The sequence below is a fragment of the Poeciliopsis prolifica genome, unplaced genomic scaffold, assembly GCF_027474105.1.
Source record: "Poeciliopsis prolifica strain line A6 unplaced genomic scaffold, Auburn_PproV2 SCAFFOLD052, whole genome shotgun sequence".
Lineage (NCBI taxonomy): Eukaryota > Metazoa > Chordata > Actinopteri > Cyprinodontiformes > Poeciliidae > Poeciliopsis > Poeciliopsis prolifica.
The window spans coordinates 3,088,290-3,109,471 of NW_026562427.1; the positions used below are offsets into that span (position 1 = coordinate 3,088,290).

Below are 21,182 nucleotides of genomic sequence, written 5' to 3' on the forward strand. Positions count from 1 at the left end.
AAGCTTCATTATTCATAATGGGGAGCACAGTCCAAGACCTTCCAAAGACCCTGCCGAAACCATCCATATTCTGAGTGATTTTTTTAAATTATTTATTTTAATGGTGTGGTGATGAAATAGGCTTCTGTGAAGAGGACGTAACCAAGTAAAGCAGTTTTTGGTTTGTATTAGAGAAAAAGATAAGTCTTCTCATTGAATGAGAAGTTGAATAAGTGAGTTTTGGTGTATTTAAGATTGCAAAAAAAAAAACAAACAAAAAAAAGAAAACACAAAGCAATTACATTAATTGCCTGAATGTGTTGTAATCCTTTAACACTGTAAGTAAATCTAACATTGGGCTCTGAAAGTTAGTCAGTGTTGCCATGAGCAACAGTGCTTTTTTGTAATGTAATTTTCAAGCTGGTCATGTTAACTTAAAGTGGGGTCATGATGAAGTTATTTTCTCCCAAAATATGCTTGTCAGTGGCGACAATGTATTCAGAAAGATAATTCTGGGTGAAAGATCTGACAAATGATACTTTTGAAATGGCACATAGGTTCAATGAGAACATAATCTGTTCGGAGTGGGTTAGACACTGACAGGCTTCTCCGTTTACTGTGACAACACTGACTTATGCTAGGAAAACTTTGGTCAGCTCTGTCTTCTCCATTGATAAGTTTTCACCATAGTTTTCTTGCTGTGGAGGAACACTCTCTTGTGATCTAGGCCCCAACGCACACAATGTAAGTTCAGGTTTTTCCAGAGAGGATAAGACATTGCAACTTATCAAGCTACTCCTCTCCATCCAGGTAACAGAGGAACAATGCCAGGCAAAGTCAATTAACTAGCTTGCAGATTACAGCTGCAATCAAATTAAATGTGCAGACATGACGAGGGCAGAGAGCCAAATGGAATATAAAGTGGCAACAAGGCAGTGATGTCTATCCACATATCACAGCTGGAGGCACGGGGAAAAGAGCCAAACGTAGGCTTGACAGAATTGATGGGGCGAGCGCACAAACTAAACACAAGCTGACTTGATGTGAGCAGATTTCTCCTACGTCCTGTTACCTTTTCAAGAATTTCTAGCAACATTTGGACACGTGAGCTCGTTGCATGCGAAAGCGGGGAAATGAGACTTTGCGAAGGGGCACAAATACCCCACGCATCCTCCGTCTGTGTTTTTTTATTTTTTATTTTTCTGTGTCGGGAAAGAGATCTTGTCTGGAGCTTGGCGTGAGGCGCAAAGTTGATGCAGACAGAGAACACGTTGTACAAAGCATCCGTTTGTTTGCTGGAAGATATCGCTGCTCTCAGCTTGGCTGCCTTTCTGACTGAGCCAAGGGCTTTGAGGTTGAGCAGGAGGCAGACAAGAGGTGGAGAATGCACAGATAGCAGCACAGGGGGAGGGCAAACATGGCAGCATCTCAACCAAACCACTGCACACACACACAAAAGAAAAACACTGCTCAAAAAGAAAGGAAAAGCTTTACCATTTTATGACTTCTGTGTGGCGACTGCTCACAGTTCAGTAAATTAGAATATCATTGAAAAGTTCATTTATTTCAGTAATTTAATTCAAAAGGGGAATCTCGTATAGATTCATTACACATGAAGTGATATATTTTAAGTGTTCTATTAATTTTGATGATTATGGCTTGACCCTAATGAAAACCTAAAATTGAGTTCCTCAGAAAATTACAATGTCACCAAAATGAATTTTTCATACAAAGGTTTTTTTTTTCTTTTTTGACCATGCTAAGCCTTATACACTCAAGACGAAAACTGCTGACTTGACAGTTGTCCGGTAGACAGTCACTGACAGTCACCACTAGGAGGTTACATTATAGAAGACAATTCCATAAAAAGCTGCTGTTTGCAGAGTGCTGAAGCCAGGCATATTAAAAGAAAGCTAAGTGAAGGAAAAAGGTGCAAATTCAAAAAGGTAAAACACAGAATTGGAAGTCGTGATGGTTCAGCTCTTGTCAAAAATTTAGCTTGTTTGGCTCAGTGCTCTTAGGCTCCAAAATGGCTCTTCATTTAGTACCACTACAAGCTTTCACATCTAAAACTTGGCAATTACCCATTGTTTATGTATTTTTTATTGTTTCTTTCAGCATTACAAAGGTTTTTATTTTGCTTTTCTCTTATTATTAAACCAGAGCACAATGACCATTTCTTAATATTTTATTGAAAGCTTTCAGTTTGAAAGCCTGTTCCTGTGCAGCTTCCCTGTACCGCCACACTTGCTGGCTTACAAGTACCCTTTTCCTCTTTTCACAGAGTGGTGTGGCTTTAGTTTCTCTTTGCATGGTGTGCCTGTAAGTGTAAAGCACTACCACTGCCGACATGGATTCTGAACTAGATGAGCGTCAGCAGCTGAGATTCAGTTCTGCCCCCCCACTGGGATTTTGCCCTTCTCATTCCCCGACAAAAAGTCAGGTGTTAGACTTGCATTCGTGAACAACACATCACTACTTGAGAGGACTGAAGAGCAAAGTTTATTCAGGAATTTGTAGGACATTCACAGACTGTGAACTGCAGCAGAAGTTGTCAGCGATTCTAGAATCACCAGATATATTCAGAGCAATTTCTTATGTTAGATCACTAGAAAACCATGGACTGCATTTAAATATTTTCTACCTGAGCGAAGAATATATAAACTACACTTAGTGACCTTCATAAAATCCCTGCTTAATTTGAAATTTGCCTATATTGCCAAAAGTGGTTTACTTCACCATTCACCTGGTTTACTTCACAGTACTGTCCCTGGCCGTTTCCTTCCTGTGCCATTCTGTTCTAGTCTCACCTTCCTTAAGTGCTTTCTGTCGTTGAGGAAGAATTTTCACCCAAACAATCAGCAAACAGAAGACGGAGTTGTGAATGGTTGTAGTTTGACAATGGAAATGAAAGAAGCCATTCAATCCAATTTGGCCACACTTCAAATATTCAGCAATGAAAGCCAAAGCAAGAGGAATGTTTCAGACATTTCATTGCTGGCAAAGATGCTGTTCGGCTTGACACTTTTCACTTCGCAGTGGGGGATGGCTGTTTACAGCATGCGCAATTTACAGTAAGCTGTATAGCGTAGCTTCCCTTAAAGTCAGGGTGATGCAGTGAATATGTTAAGGCCAAAACGTACCGATTTGGTTTTTACTCTTGCATAATCATATTTAAATTTTCTGACATTTCTTCTTTTTTTTAAGTTTTAATTAGCACAAAATTTTAAGAATCACAGCAAAGAAAAATTAACAACATAAACTATCAATAAATACCTTTCTCTGTAAACCACAGGATTAAGAGGGATGCACCAAAAATCTTCTATGTATGTTGAATCAGTGTAAAATGAAGTTTCACTCATGGTATTGAATTAATTCAAGAGGTTGACTTTTCGAAGACATTCAGATTTATGTAGACGCACATGTTTATTGTGTTATTTGACTTAAATGTGCAAAAACGATTCCTGTCCGTGTGGCAATTGTCTATGTTTCTCAGCTGGCTCTCAGTATTCATAAGTGTATGCTTTATTTATTTATTTTGCCCCTAACAGGCCCATATGTCGACACCATCTGGCCACCCAAATCGTTGAGCCTAACAACCCCCCTTTCCTGGATGTGCCCATCCCTTCTACCAGCTCCCAACCTGTTTTATTCATTCTTGCAGAGGGTTGTGCTGCTTTCACAAAAATTCTAGCTACAATGTCAATATAAGAAATTCATCATTAAAGCATTTTTCTTCTAATATGTTCTTGAACTAAGCCCATAAATGACGGAAAGCAGAAATGTATGAGAAAATACGACCTGGTGACTGGTGGTGATTTGTAAACATTTGTAATTTATATCTTTGATTTGACAATTAGACTTTGACTCAACTCTTGGCAGTTTCTTCAAACTCCTCTTTCCTCACCCAGTTTCTCTCTGCCCCACTGAAATTGATGATTCATACTCACCTGATCTTAGCTGCAGATCTTATCCTTGCCTCCAGCATCTCCCCGATTTATCTGTGACTCTACCGCAGAGAAAAATATCTTAGTGGAGCCAGAACTGTGGACACAGAGAGAAAAATTCATTGTGCTGTAAATCTGAAACTTGGTGTATTAAGAATAATTTTAGACCTTTAAAAAAAAAAAAGTTTTATTTATTGGCATCTAAAGATTTATTTTAAACTTTTTTTTTTCATAGCTCTTGGATTAAGTTTCCCTTTCTTGTATAAGTGAAACTTTATATTGAAATGATGTCAAAACTGAAATCCATATGCATCAAAGCAACCAACCTTGCAGTGGCATTAAAAAGTTCATTCACTGGTTAGACTTAAACAGCGTGTATGGATAAAACTTGCTCTTGAAAAGGCTGAGGCTCAGCATCGCGCTGTGGTTGTCTCTGTTTGTAATAATTTTGTAAAGACCTTTCAATTGCACTTTACTGCTGGCTATAAAGACTTGGTGTGCATTGCAAGTATGAACTGTGCCCACTGTCAACTTTGGTTCTGGAAGATCAGCACCCCAGTCAGCTGCCAAAAAAGAATGAATAAATAACTGGCACGGATCTGGTTAAAATATTTTGATGTTCACCTTACTAAATTGCACAGCTGGTGCTTTTGACCATGACCTAGAGTATGACACTTAGCAGGATAACGAGTGCAAAATGGCTCGTTATCCTACACTGTAAGTGTACAGTCTACATAACTATTAAATGCTACGTATGTTTTTTTTTTTTTTTTTTTGTACAGTTTTTTTGAGATACAAGAAAAAAATCTTTACTTTTTTGTAGTCAAAAACATAAGCATATAGAGTCTGCTAAATTATGTTGTCATTCATTGGAACAATTTGTTTTTGTCAGGTGAGAATAAAATGTGGAGTTTCAGCAACAAACAGTCCAGATAAGGTTGGGATTATGTGGAAAAGCACAGCTTGTCTTCTGACTCTGAGGCTCTGTAAGATGAAGGGTCTGTTATACTGCAGGGCTGTTTTGCTTCCAAAGGTCCACAAAACCATATAAGAGTGCATGTCAGCATAGACTGAAAATGTTGTGGAATTTACTTGTGATTAGAAATTGGTTATCTTTCATTGTGTATAACTGTAAATCCATAATGCAGATGAGAATCTCAGATCTTTCAGTACCTGGTGGATGGGATATATATCTGTTGAAAATGAGATATGGATCTCAAGAGGGTTTACCTGGTTAAATAAAGGAAATCAAAAAAAGAAAAGAATGTCCATCCAAAACATAAGAAACAACAGAGTTGCGGTTGGAGGTAGCGCCGAGTTAGGTGATGTCCTAATACTGACCAATTCTTGTAAAGTTAATATAAATGCATGACACACATGTGGGCTATTTATTTTTTATTTTTTGTCCTTTTTCCAAAGGGATGTTTTGTTAATTTTCATTTTAACAAAACATCTCTATATTGTCACCTTCACAACATAACATAGTTATTTTACTGTGCTACAAAATTGCACTGGAAAATGTATTACACTGCCCCTTAAGTATTACCATCATCTTAGAGAATAATTTCAGGATTGCCGATACATTTTAGAGTCACTTTATAAATGTGTCCCTTGCACAAAATGATTAATTTATCAGCTCAGTGGGTAGATAAGTTTGAAAAGAAGACTAGACTCTCACCCAAACAAATTCTACCAATATCTCTTTATTTCTACATCAGGCACAGATTACTATTTGTAGAGAGTCACTTAGTCTGACTGAATGTAATGTAACAATTTCAAAGTAAGAAGACGCTCTAAAATTATAACACCAGTCTGGATGGGATTCAACCTTATCAAAGATGTTTGACATCTTTGATATTTTTATCAATCCAGTGTATCACATAGTTCTTATGCGCCAAACAGGAAGCCTGGCTTTTTATTCCAAAATATGTAAAAATTGCAATCATCAGCTTATTATACTAGGCTTTGATTTGTGTTGGGTCAAATCTGCTTTGTCGATAAATGTGCCGGTATTTAACTGGCTGCAAAGTTGCCAATTTGAGCAGTAAAGGAATTAGAGACTTAGCACATTAAGTATTCTTTCCACTCATTACATACACTTAAACACGCACACACACGCAGACTAACACACTAAACAGAGTAGCTGCCAGGAGGAGGGGGTGGATGGATGATACGGCTTGCTCCACTTTTCCATCTGACAGGACACAAGGGATCAAGACTGTGTCAAACAGCGAGTCAGCACGGCAAGAGGGAGTCGGCCAGTGGGGCTTATGTGCGCTCTTCCTCCATTGGATATTGCAGACACGGTCAGGCTCTCAGCTCATTACGGTTATCACAACAGTTATCACAACGTCACTGTGGAGTAAATGGAACCCTTGGACGTTAGGAGGCTGGTCCAGAACTTTGGTTTGGGTTTCTTGTGGTGGTTGCAAATGTTGAAGATAAGTCAAATTAGCCATGTACAAAAGTGGAGCTTTGGTTTTTCTCTGGAAGAGGACTACATGGACATGTGCTAGTAGCTTCGACACAAGGAAAGTTCTGCTGTTTTATGTGGCTGCGGGAGTTATGTGTAGACACTTAGTATATTTGGTCGTATCACGAAATTAGCAGTCTTGTCTTTTACCAAACAAAATGTTGTTGATTGTATCAACATGTGACCAGTGGAGGTAGAATGTTGTAACTTGCTGTCAAGGCACGCTTAGACCTGAGACTCCAGCTTTAGTTGAAGATGAAGGTGTAGGAAATCTGTATTGATTAGAATTCAAACTTAGAGCCGGAAGAGAAGAAGATGAGCTTTCTCCCCAGGCTTGTGGAATAAGTTTCATCTTCCCTGTTGGATCTGAGGAGCTTAAAAGTAAGTAACCTTTCTGAATCTTAAGGCCTGTTATACATCATTGGTTCAACTTCTGCACTGCAAATAAACATTTTAGATCTTTTATGCAATGGTCTGCTCAGTGTTTGCCATGTTGATTCATTTATTTATTTTTTTTAGTACTGTGATGATGATTGAAGAAGAGGGCACTTGTATCTTTGGGTAACCCAGTTTGAGCCTCTGGCAAAAGCTTGGAAAACAGTTTCCTGGAATACTTTTATCATATGAATTCGTACAAACCCTGCTAGCTTAAGAAAAATAAAAAAGAAAAAAAGAAAAAAGAAAATGCAACCCTTTTGGTAATTCCTTATTATTGGAGTTATCATTTCTGTAGTTACACTGGATGTCCTTGCGAACTCTTACAAAAACATACCATAAATGGCTGCAGCCAAGACCGGTATCTCTGCATTTCCTGTTAGCTCACTAGTTTGAACACCAGAAGGAAAGTTAATCCCTGGAAAGAAGCTTATAAATTAGCCCAGGGCTATACCAGAGAGCAGCAGATTGGGACAGTGGAGGTCACTGACAAAGCATTCTGAGCACACAATTCAGGGACAGGAGTGTGTGAGGAAAGGTTTTGTGTGGGAGATCTCACGTGACATGAGCCACAAGAAAGACAAGGAGGATTAAACAAGGACACTAGGTTTATCTCTAATGCAGACCTATTTGAATTCTTACTTCTGTGTAGCACAGCAGCAAAGTAATAGAAATAAGTTTTTATCAGACAGAAATAACCTGAATATACTAAAAAGTATCTGCTTAGGTTATTGAAGAAACCAAACTACCCAAACATATCTGGCCATATGCGAAAAAGTGCTCACCTTAATGACCGTTTGTGCCACTCTGGACACCGACAATTGTCATCAGGCATTTGTGAGACCTTGTAAGTCAGATAATAAAACTTCAGCAATTTCCAGTAGAAGGCACAATTCATGGTTCCATCAATTATGGCAAGTCGCCTAACATCCTGAAGCAGCAAAACGTCCCTAGGCCATCTTACTACCATCAACTTTTAGTATTGTCGTGATATATTTCTGAAATGCTCTTTTAATTTTGGTCCAGATCTAGCTGGATATACACCAGCAAATGACTTCTATACTGTTTGTTGTTAGTCCTCTGAATATTTCTCCAAAAGCCTTGAGGAACATGTTACTGAGCAAATGTGAGCTGGGCCTTTGTGTTTTTTTGATTAACAGATTTTGACTTTGGAACTATCCCGTAGAGGTTATATTTTCTCAAGTCTCTTTATGAGTATTTATTTTGTCACCTCCTAGATAAACTGATGATGTACTCTTGGGAGTAATGTTAACAGGCCACTCTTATAAAGGAACACCGCCCTAATAGTTCACTGAAATTTCAGCTGTAGAAATGACTTTGCAATCCTTTCCAGGCTGACTGATGTCGGCGACCTTGCTTCTTATCTGCTCTCATTTCCTGTGATGGTCAAAATGTGTCGCTTTTTGAGATTTTTTGGACCGTGTTGTAAAACAGGTTTGAAATCACAGTAAGGGAGTTTCCGAATAAGTCTGTGAAGAGGGGGCAAAAAAAATATTTTTCCTATCACACGAGATCTCTGTTGATAAATATTTAACGTTTGAGTACTCACTGCAGAGATAACATGTATATTCTCATAAGCTGTACAATCTTTTCACATCCACATCGCATCATCCTGGCTATAATCTTGCGACATGTTCCTCCGGTTGCGAGATCTGTTCTGGACAGTGGAAGACTGGGAAGCTTAGTTCCTACACAGCAGATATCTGGGTCAAATACATTTATACATTAGGACACACGTCCATACACGGAAATAAAAAGCTCAAGTAAGAAAATGGACACTGGCCCCTGTGTGATAGGTGCCACAAAAGGTTGAGTAAGTACAAACGATTTGTATCTTATGAAGATTTGCTTTAATGCTCCCTTGCTATATTGAGAGTGAAAATGGGCTGAATATGTATTGCCTCTGGTGAATGTGCAATTCAGCTCTTCTGTAGTTATAAATAAAATGTCTCGCCCAAAAAGGTTTCTGTGAGCTCGAAGAAATATTTTATAGGAAACAATTTGCCTGTTCCGACAGACACGTACAGCCTATCATTAAAATTTTCAAGGAGTTATCATATGCTGGTTCACATGGGTAATCCTGCATGTTTTAAAAAGGAATGCACAAATAGACTCATTTTTTCTTTGTCATACAAGTAAAAACATGGAAAACCCTTAATCCAGATTGGACATTAAATGGTGTTGTATTTGCCACGTTAAGAGAATCTGGGCAAACAAAATGGCCTTCTACTTGTTCTTTGAACGGCATGCAGATAATCAGAAAATAAATTTACATTTCTTCCGTTCTGTGTCTGTGAGCTAATCTGTGTGAGAACCTTGACTTAAAGACTCAGTTAAAACGCTTTTCTAAATTGGGGATCAATTTGAACACATTCTTTTGTCAGTTCACTTATAGGGAGAGTTGTGATGGCAAGCACAAGCAACTGTAAGGAACTGGGTCAGCCTTTTACTTTAATTTTACATGCAATCCCCTGTCTCTGCTTGTTATCAAGGAAAAAAAGTAAGGGAATAGAAGTGATAGCCTCCTAACAATCTGTAACTTCTCAGATAAGCTCAATTGTAAGGCCCATTTATGCTAAAATGAAATGCTGTGGAATGACCCAAACCTTACCGTAGCAGGTCTAACTGGTAAGTCCAAAATGTTTATTATTTAACTTGACCATACCTTGCCTGCAAAGTGTTTTTGGGGACGTTTTAATTGAAAGACCAAGTCAAAGTAGTGCATAATTGAAAAGTAGAAGGAAAACAGTACACATTTTTTGTTTTTATCTGTTTTTAAAGGTCTAAAATCTTTTTTGTGGATTTCTAATAAGCCTCTCTAAGTTTCATTGCAAATACAGATGCAAGTATTTGGTGTGTGTCTCTACCAACTTTACTCAGCTTAAATGTCAGTTAGTTTTCTTTGCAAAATTGCTCAGTCTCAGCCAGACTCGTTGCTGGGTTTCCAACCATCAATTTGCAAGTCCTACCACAGATTAATCATTGGATTTAGACATTGACTTTAATTGAACCATTCTAGCAGTTGTGCTTTAGCTTTCTTCCACAAGTATCTTGTAATTAGTTTCATATATTTTTCCATCAACTCCATGTTGTTATTTAATCGTAAAATATGTGAATATGTGAAAACCGTCACAATGCATAAAAGTCCAATAAAATTCTTTGAAGTTTTTGACAATAATGTGACAAAACATCAATAAGGTCAAGGAGTATTAATACTTTTATCTTCATAATAGTGTGGTAAAATCCCCTTGCAGAAAATGCATTCTGATTAAGCTCCAATGCTTAATTTCTTGTATTATTTTCCTTTTAAGGCTATTTTCTTCTAAAATCCTTAGTTTTTCACCTTCATACCATTCTTCCCTCTTGTCCTGTTCATGACTGCTCAAAGCTAGAGTCCCCACTGTGAATCACTCTGATAAAAAGAATAAAAGGAATGCCATAAAAACATGAGCTTAGACAAAATCTATTGCATTGCTCTCCACGTCACTTATAGGATTGTGTATTGAATATAAACCTGCTGTCATCTAAAGGCTTTAGCGCGAGTGGAATTAAAATAATTATTTTTTGTAATTCTAACAAACTGCCTTCAATTTCCATTCTGACTTCCAGCAAGGCATAAAATTTGTCTGTCATCCGCAGCTGCTTTCTTTGAGGCGTTGCATGCTGTTTTTCATTTCCTCTCTTTCGTTTATTTATTTATTTATTTATTTTCTTGCGCTTGGACTTCTGGCCAGAAGCAAAAAGAAGAAAAAAAAATTGTCTTGGACCTATTTTGTAAAACCTAGCACATTAGAGATAGTGAATGCACTTTGAAGTGATATTTCAACTTGTATTTTGAAGTCAGAATGCACAACTAGCAATTTCAACGTTCTTTTTCTTGCAAACTCCATCATCCCCAGAGTGACAATGACACCTGTTGAGGCAGTATCAATCTATTGGGATGCAGGAAATAGGATGTAGTGAAATATGAGTACAGCAGACATTCTGACTAAAAATCTGCTGCAGATTACTCTTGACCTCAGACTGGGCAATGGTTCATTTCAAGTCAGAATTTTGAGAACAGACTTGAGGGTGCAAATGCCGCCAAACGTGGATAAACAAAGTATTAAATAAATGCTGTAGGTAATTGTGTAAAGGCAGTTTCTTGGTTTTCTACTTTTAACAAATTTGCAAAACACTCGAACTCATTTCCAAATTTTTATGATGAAGTATTTGTGTCTAGAATCACAAGGAAAGTGATTCATTTAATACTATTTGGAGTAAGATTGTAACATAACAAGATGTGGAAAAAGTTAAGCAATGTGAATACTATCTGGATGATGCACTGTAAAACAGTACACAATATTCTTTTTCATTTTCTTTTTTGTTCTTTTTTACCTGTACCAGACAAAATTACAGAAACTGACACCAGTGCTTCTTATAGTTGAAGAATACAATAAACGTTTTTTCAACTTTTTTCATTCTTTGCCAGACTTGACAGGAACTTATGTTTTTTCCTCTGCTATAATCGAAAAGCTTTCTAGATTTACATAAAGGCAATCTGACACACTTTAAAGCAAAAGACAGTATCTGGCTGGAGATAACAAATAAGACATGTTCCTGGTGTGACAAATCCCTGACATTTAATCTGGAATTAATGATAATTTTCAGCTTTAAAGATGTGATCAATGTAAAACTGTGCTTGATTTGTTATTGGACAAATATGTTGCAGTATTTCTCAATTTTGGTGAAAGCCACAAAAGAAAAAAAAATAGCTGTTTGCCATTTCTTTCAAATTCTCACCTTCATGTCTTGGCACTGTTTAACAGAAGATCAAATATTTTCTCATTCAAATGTAATAAAAATGCCAACTGTGAACTTTATAGACGGCTGTGAAAGGTTGCCTTTGACAAACCTCTGAAATGACATCACTGCTGAGGTTTGTATGTGTCAGAGAGCTGCAGAGGTGACTTTTTTCAGTTTAATTTCTTGCATTAAGAACTTTAAATATTTTAGAAATTCAAACCATGTTAAGCTTTCACTTTCCATTCTACTTTGATAGGAGGGAATTGGCTTTCATGGCACTGCCCTTTCAGTATGAACATTGTGCCAATTCATTCTCAGCAGACAAAAGGTCACTTTGTTTTGTTGCATAGACGGTATATTTCCTGTTTGTTTTTGGGGTGTTTTGAATAGCCACCCCAATATTCTGCAAACAATTAGGAGACAATATGCACATTTCCATATGCACATTTTTCTGTTGGCTGAAAACCTTAACATGCATCAGAATTGCTATTTGTATGTTCTTGTTTGTCACCGTTATATTAACTTCTAAAAGGAACATTTTCTATGAAAATTTTTTAGACATGTTGTATGATTGACTTCAAAATAGTCTCTAAAAACATTTATTTATCCACAAACTTATTTTTACTGTAGACATGGTAATTTATGGCACATATAACTGAGGAAAAATACTGCCTCTGTACAAAGTCCTAAAGCCACAAAAGGCCATTTCTAAAAAAAACAAAAACAAAAAAACAAATCTCAGCTCTCACAAGCAACTGTGTTAATGGGAAGTTGATTGGAAAAAGGAAAACAACATGCACAAGAAACACAGGCAAAACCAAAACCTTGAGAAGATTGTGATTTGCATGCCTCGCCTGGACTGAGGAGAAAATAGTCTGAAATATTTCTCAGTTCAGAATTTTCATGTAGAAATAAATTTAGCATTTAATTTTGAAAATTAAGGTCCGGACAAAAATTGTAGCGGCACAGAATTCGAGATGTTTGACTTTCAGTGTGAGGTTTCCACGGTCACTGATTATTTGGGGTGTCACATTATATGCTGGTGATGGTCCCATGTGTTTTATCAAGTCCAAAGTCATTACAGTCATCATTGCGAGGCATTTCATTGCACTTCATGCTCTCCTCTTCAGTTTTCAGTAAGACCTAGAAACTGCTCTCACATCAAAAAAAATGTCATTACCTTGTTTCATCAGCCAAATTGCCAGACTCGAAGGCTTGATGAATTAATTTATTATGTGACTGTCTCTTTTTGAGCTCAAGAGCTTGTAAAATACACATTTAGTATATGTCTAGTACCTATAGGCTTTAATCATTGTCTGTACTTTACTCCCTCAGTCAATAGATGAGAGACAAATTACTGTGTTCCCACTTCAGGAATCCATTCGTGCGTATGGAGAATTCCAGGGTTTTAGTTCAGTTGTCACAAATGGAAGAAACAAATGCGTATTTTAATCTTCCTCCATTAGCTAAGCCCAGGTTGTAATCCCTACAGTCACCGGGTTTTGAAGCGAAAGCCGATGTGCAGGTCTCCGTAAGAACAAAGATTAATCAGTTTTGTGGACAACATGACGCTTGGCTAAATTTCAAGCCCTAATGCTACCGATGGGCACCAGATTGACCAATCTGACTAAAGAAGATGAGTTTGAATCTTGTGAAACAAAGAGGGAATTTATTTCTTACACTTCTTGTTGTCTTAGAGGGCTGCTGGAAAACTCCCTGCCAACACCAGACGGTGATCTGAAAACGCAGCAGGCCAAACGCTGGACAGTGACAGTCCTCACTTGCATGCTCAATAGTGTCTTCAGCCATGTCATCACATTCACAAATGTATCTTTTCACTCTGTTTGTCTCTCTAGTACATTTTCTCTGACAAACACAATGACACATACACCACCACACACCATGTTGCAATCTGTCAAACTGTCACTGCTGCGACTGGGTTTTCAAACCTCGGGTCTTTGAAGTGCACTGTGCTCAGATCTCATTATCGACGTTGTAATTTGTGTGCCAACCATGTGGATTGGTGTGTGCGTTATGTCAGGATCCCTTTGGGAGTAGCAGGGTAGTAGCTCCTCCCATGCACATGATGCACAGCGGATAGAGCAACAAGTGGCCAGAGGGGCCACCAAAAGAATTACCATAACATTTTTCACTAAAAGTGTGCGGAGGATTTTAATAGTTATAACAAATGCATAACAAATTATCTCCAGAGAAAGATGAATGTTCACCAGTGTCCTCTGTTGTGCCTTACCGTCCTCACCTCTCAGTGGTCCGTTCTTTTGGGCTTTGATCTAAAGTTTGCCAGACACCTGTGTTTGAACAGTAAGGCATCAGGTGTCGGGACGGGAAAGGGAAAAACAGACGACCATGGACTGATGCTTGCTCACTTGCATCACAGCGTTTGTCTCCCCCTCCTTCTGCAAAGGAGCCTGTACGACCGAGCTGAGTGTGCGCGACTCTTTGTCGTAGCTGGGAGAGAGAGAAACGGAATCATCAAAATTATTTTACTGCTGTTGACTGAAAAAAAAAATGTTGGGAAAGAAATGAAAATAATAAATAGTAATGTGAAATACCATCTTCATTGTCACATGGTTCAAGAATGAACAACTTTGAACAGGTTTATTCAAAAAACTGTTTTTTAATGGTCTAAAATAATTATTCAACTTAATGTGAAAAAGTTTTGCAAGCTCTAAGCTTTTTCTGATTTTATTAATAGCCTCCTCCAAAGCCCCTCATAACTATATGGACACTATACCCAAGTGGGAGTAACACTGCAATAAAATGTTTAATACTTGATGCTCATTACCAAATGTCAAAAACATGATTTATAAAAATTCTGAATCCTGGAATTAAGTATAGGGTGAGTTTGATTGCAGCATTGCCAATAGATGGCATTGCCAACTTGTTTACCCCAGGTAGATAGATAGATAGATAGATAGATAGATAGATAGATAGATAGATAGATAGATAGATAGATAGATAGATAGATAGATAGATAGATAGATAGATAGATAGATAGATAGATAGATAGATAGATAGATAGATAGATAGATAGATAGATAGATAGATAGATAGATAGATAGATAGATAGATAGATAGATAGAAAACCTTTATTTGTTCCTAGTGTTCAAAATAGCTCTCTGTAGTTGGTTCAGTTTTAAGCTGAAAATTTTAAACATGAACACATATCTCCTAAATTGTAGTTAAACCCTTTCCCAACAAACTTACTGATATACTTCACTGCAAAAAGCAGAAAATCCTCAAAAATTCTAAAAACATTCCGAATCGAAGGACCCTTAAAAATCTCCTGTGGTGTTTCTTATTGATGTACAGGCAGAGGGCCCGGACTTGTTTTGGTGCATCACATAGATTCTCACTCATACTCCAGTGTGAGAAGAATAACACTGGGTCCCCCGTTCAGTCACAGTTCCTTGAACTGACCCTGAACATTTTTCACCAAAGTTTGAGTGCATACACACAAAATCCTGCCAAGTTTTCGGAAAGAAAGCAAAGTTGTTCCCTTTAACTTTCAACATCTTTCAGTCTTTTCCCTTTGTGTCTGAGGTTTTTCAGAGACACAGGGACAAATCAAACCAACCAATGTCACTGAGAAGTGTACTTCTACTTACAGTTTGCTGCTGATATTATTGTATTCCAATAAGATGTCTAACTGAATAAAAAAACACAATATTTTGAAAGATAGGTGCACCTCAGTAAATTGGAATATAATTGATGATTTATTTATTCAATTAAAAAAATTATGCAACGCAGAAAAGCTTGCGTTTCAATGTACAATAACCAAATAAATCAAAGTAGAAAAATAGTTTACTGGAAACTGAGTTTTGTGAGATGAGAGTTTGGAATAAATCTCAATGTGCACAATGAGACCCATTTGTAAGCTCTGTTTTCGAATTAAACTCCATATTTGATTTTCTAATATATTGCGATGCACCTATAGTATTCTGTACAGCAGAAGCATCAGCAACTTAATATTTTATTTTATGAAATGTCCAGAATACAACAAACAAACAAACAAAACACATTTTGCTAAATAAAAGTGCGGCTGGTGTGACACAAATTTCTTTCAGTTTTATTCCGTGGAGACTCATTACTATTGCTATCTCAGAAGGGGGTGATTATCTTCTCCTCTAAAACATTTGCACTGAAATAGCAGGATTCATGATATTGTTCATAAAATTATTTGATTTCTGCTATCTTGCTTTTTAAATAATAAGAATAAAAAGAGAGAGTGAACAAAGTGAGTGAACACAAACTGTATTTTGTTGATTAAAGCGGGAATGAAAAGCTGTTTACCCACTTTCAGATCTGAACCATTTTAGCTTGTGTCATTCTTATTGCTCCTTTCCATGATATGATAGAGGCAAAACAAGGGAACCTGTTGTTTCAAAGCACAGTAAAAATAAAATAAAATAATAAATAAATCAAAGAATTCCACTAGCATGACTTGTACTCTGTTTCACCTCCCAAAGATATTTGCTTCCTTTTGAAACACCCACATACTGAAATCAGAAGATATTGCAGCATCGGTTGCAAGCTCTTTTTAGCTTTTAATGAGCTACAGCTTGCTAGGTGTAATAATCACCCCCAGTTTCTTTACGGTCAGATTGTGTTGCCTTTTTGCAAAATAATAAACGAAAAAAAAAACAAAACGGTCACTGTGTTTCGTCTGGTTGGAGATGAACTGTTACTTGGGAAGCCAAAGTTAGCATGAGTGCAATCTTTCTGAAATAAGTGTTTTTAGCACTTGCGAAGCTTCGTCTTTTGCGTATTTTACATAAAGTTTCATAAATGGAACATCCTGATTGTATTAAACTTCTTAATTTTTTGGCTAATTTTATTTGCAGTACTACCACTTCTTCATTTCAAAACCCCAACGGGAGGGCTTTTTAAATGTGTTAACATCCATCCAGACTGAAAAAGCTTGTTGTGTCTTATTGCTTTTAGCGCCATCTATTTATCACTCAACTCTGAAGATCGTGGCAAACCACAGTATTGTTATACTGCCATGCTTCACCATGGGATGTTATGTTCAGGGTGTTTGTTGCTACAAAATGACTTATACTAGATTTGTCTGACCAATGCACTAGTTTGTGGCAAACCTTAGAAGGAGCTTGGTATGGCTGTTTTCTTGTCACTCCAGAATAAAGACCAGACTTAAACAGTGCACAGCTAAATGTTTTCCTGTGAATGGATTCTCTCATTTGAGCTGTAGATTTCTGCACCCCTCCTGTGTCACTAGGGGCCTCTAAGCCACATATCTCATTCATTCCCTTATTGCGTATTTGTTTGTTAAAGTGCTTGTCCACTTGTCTGAGTAGATCTTTAGTTTTGATTTATTTAATTTTATTTTTTACCTTTTCAAACGATGAATTGAATAAAGTCACGTGCGACGTTCAAAGCATGAAGAATTGTTTTAGAACCAACCTCTAAAAGCTTCAAATAAGACCAGCTGTATTTGCACTGTGATTAAATCACACAAAGATGGATTTTCTAAACTAATTGCTATCTTTAAATTTTAGTAAGGGGCATAACAGTAAATGAGGCATAATGACAATGCATTTCAAACTTTTCCAATTTTCTTTTGTTTTTGTTTTTTTCAAAATTATTCAACTTTATTCTATTATATTACATTCTAATGAAGTGCAATAAAGTCTGTGGATACAGCTTGACATTAAGTGAAAAGGTTCAACAGGTAAAAGTATTTTCCAAAGCCCTGTGAATTGATTTTTGCATGTAACTGGAGCAGATTTGATTGGTGGTCAAACATCTGCCACAGGTCTGATCTACTTCAGCTTGCAAAAAAAATCAAGAAGAAAAGTAAACTGTGAGAAAATGTTACTGTAACATAAGAACCAAGGCCCCATTGACCCAGTCTTGTCTTTGCCTCCAATTTTGTTTCCAACCTGATGGGTAGAAACAGGGAATATCCAGGGTTCAACATAAGGTCAGCGTGAAATGTGAACTTTGAGGATAATTAGTTCAGTGACGGCCTTATTGATCAAACTCTACATTTTACATGCTGTGAGGAGCATTTACAATGAAGTAAAAATTGTGATGTAGAAAATAAAAGGAAGAGAAGCAAAGTTATCAAATGTACAACGTTCTATTAGGGTTGTTTCTGTGTACCTGCCTCAGAAAGTGTCTGTCTGTCAAAGCAATTGACCGTTTAGTGTTGATCTCAGTGCATAGTTTTTTTTGTTTTGTTTTGTTTTGTTTTTATGGTTGTTTTTTTTGTCAACTGATGTAACATATTTCTCCTCAAGGCCTCAATTCAATTTCAGATCAATTCAGTTTATTGTGGACCTTAAGGTATGAAATGAAAAGGATGAACAAAGATGTAGAAGGAAGTGTAAAAGCAGTCAAGAGCAAAACAAAAAGTATTCCCTATGCATTCAATACAAACAGAGAGAATGGAAGTGTCATTGTAAATGGGTCAATCATTAAATGGTGCTGTGTAAAGGTATTACATTTGAGGGCCTACGTGATAAAGAGTGTCGCCCGACTGAAACTTTCACAACTGAAACACACGCATTGTCATGTTCCAGTTTCACGATTGTCTCATTGTCACTGTCTCTTTCCTATATGATATCCCACCCAACCCCACTTCCCCCTTCTGCCCCAAACCCCTCCCTGTTCTCTACCTCCAGGGAAGCTGGCACAGAAAACTGGGGCACAGAAGGCTGCCAAACGCTAGCATCAAACACTGTCCACACCAAATGCCTCTGCAGCAGGATATCCACCTACGCCGTGTTAGCGCAGCAAGCTAAAGACCCGGTAAGTTGCCGATGCATTGCCTGATGCACTCTGCGGGACATTGAATGAGGCTAATAATGCCATTACCAGGGGTCATTATCAAGTTTCTGGTGCTAGAGATTTTGATCTAGCAGATTTTCCAACACAACAGATTTTCTTACAGGCATATGGCAGAGTGCTGCAAAAATGACTTTCAGGTTTTGATGCAATGTCACTGTCTTCTGGCAAGAAAGCTGGCGCAGTTTGAACCGTGCTGCCTGTTTTGGACTTTCTTTTTTTTTTTCACACTCCTGCATGTGGTGCCATTTTTATCATTATGTCTATACTTGTCACATGTGTTGATGCTGCCATTCTGGCACATTATACTGCTTTCTTTGGGTGCAAACTTACTAAAGGTCACGTTGCTCTTTGGTGAGTTATTCCCCCGTGACAAGAGAGAGGAGAGGCATCAAACAAAAAGACCTCAAGACATTTCCATTTGCCCGTAGCCCCTGCACCTGTGTTTCTATTAATATTCTAAGTGGCTGGAGATTGTAATTGAAATGCTTAAAGAAAGCTCTTTAAGCTGTCATTTGAATACTCGACAACTCTACTTTCACCTTAACTGTATCACACAGTATGCCGTTACCTCTTTAGCTTAAAGTTACCTATGATTCCTACCTTTTACCCCCATAGTGCTCTGTCCTATTTTTCCTAGATGTCATTTGTTGTTTCTGCTGTTTGAAAATATGTCACACCGCTTCTGTTCTTATGTAAACGTGGGAAGGTAAGCCAGCATGCATAACATGATCTACTTACTCTACTTTATTCAAAATTATCTGTTGGTAAAATATCTGTTGGTAACTGAAATGTCCCATGTAGCTTTCCAAAACTTTTAAATTTATTTCCCTAAATAAAAGTGATGGACTGACTTTTAGCTTCCACATCATGATGGTCCAGCTTTTCATTTTTAGTTTTTCTTTGTTTTTGTTTTTTTTATTTTAGACTAAATATATTTCCAAGTGGCCAGTTTCGTCTTTGTCTTTGATGAAGTACCCTCTGAATGGCTTTCTTCACAGCTTTTGGTTGAACATAGATTAAATTAATAATTATTTTTGGATTTTGGATGAATTATATCTTTAGAAAGTACAGAATCAGCCCTTTTGAAAGTTTCAAATGTTTATTAGCTACTGACTCCAGTGATTGAATTGTCTTTTTGCCTGTAGCTGCTTTTGGCAGTTGACCACAGGAATGATCGGTTTTCATGTCTGGATCATGGAAAAACTTTGGATAGATGTGAACTTCTTCGAGTCCAATGACAAAAAAAAAAAGAGAGAGTGATTTGATGGTGTTTGGAAGTGCTACTGAGACCCCTATGTTGACGTTGGTGCCCTGGCCCAATGTGTCAGCTCAGAAACAAACCCATGTGTCAAAGTGGATGCTGGTCTAAAGTAAAAATAAAAGTCACACCGGAGCAGCTGTCGAGTCCAGCTTTTTTTTCATTGAAAGGAACTGGCAAAAATAAAACCAATTATTTCACAGCAGCATTTCCGAGTTGTAATCCATGCCTTTGTTGCTACTCAGCCCGGATTACTGCAACACACTTTATAAAGGAATCAGTGGTTCCTGTATCTCTCAGCTCCCATGGGTGCAGACTGCTGCTGCACGCTTTTTAGTTGCTCAAAGGTTTGAGCACATTTCTTCTATTTTTACCTACCTGCACTTACTGTCCATATATTTTAGGATTCATTTGAAATGTATATATTTCTTTTTAAAGCTCTTAATGGCATTGTGACGCCTATCTGCCTGCACTGCTACATTGCCATCATTGGGTAGAGGAAGGTCAGGGCTGTAAAACTGTATGCTTCCACAGAATGCTGCAAACTGAAAACATTGACACTTTCTCCTGCATTTCCTTGAAACAGTAGGGATGATAAGTCATTCGATTTAGACAGCTATAGCTTTAAGCTTTAAAACCATGGTGTGAATTGATGCCAGTACTCGCTCATGTATTTGCTTGTGTTTCAAAAATGCTTCATTTAACTTGTGGCTGTGACATTTTCTCTATAAATCCTACAGTGCCTGAGTAAAAAAAGAACAGAAAATGGTGCAGGCAGATAAAAATTGGCATATGAGGGTCTTTTCTCAGTGTGTGCAGATTTGTCTCTTTTTAAGACCTGGTTTCAAAAAGAATGAAAAAAAAATAATAAAAAAGAGCCAGCAAGGGAGATGCTTTGTAAGCACTGGAGGGTAATTTTGTGCGTCTCAGGAATAGGAAGTGATTGTGTCAAAAAGAGAGAATTTAGGTGGAGGAACTCTTTAGCACGCTAGCAGGTTAGTCTGATTTTAGGTAGCAGATAACTTGCAGACAGAAATAAAAAAGAAATTGCATGCTGGTTGCAAACAGTGGTTCTGCACCGCAAGCCACTGCTGTCCAGATGAAGAGGTTTGCATTTATGTGTACATCAATCCACCCCCACCCTCTCAACCCCCCTGTGTGACCTTTTCAGCTCAGTACAGGGCTTCTGAACAGGACTCTTTGGCAATGTGCTTAGACTGTTTAATTTTTCAAAACACATCACCTTGCTTTTTAGGCAGTTGACCAACACTTTTACTGTTATCGGCCCGCAGTTTGCTCAATGAAAGCTTTATGTCACTCCTAACGGCGTCGTAGTTTACCAAGATTCAGCCAAACGGAAGACATGCGGAGTTTGCAACCGACTGGAAGCATATAATAATTAAATAATTTTGATTTGCTTGATTTATTGTTTTTTTCTTTATCTCTCTCT

At 37.5% G+C, this 21,182-nt stretch overlaps 1 protein-coding gene across 2 annotated transcripts in view; it reads left to right on the top strand.

The window, feature by feature from the left end:
• adgrb2 (adhesion G protein-coupled receptor B2) overlaps positions 1 to 21,182 on the top strand; it is a 241,880-nt gene that overhangs the window by 148,386 nt on the left and 72,312 nt on the right. For both annotated transcript variants that reach the window (XM_055058814.1, XM_055058815.1), the window contains one exon: positions 18,309 to 18,435. In XM_055058814.1, coding sequence (XP_054914789.1) covers positions 18,309 to 18,435 — 127 coding nt within the window. The remainder of the gene's footprint in view (positions 1 to 18,308; positions 18,436 to 21,182) is intronic.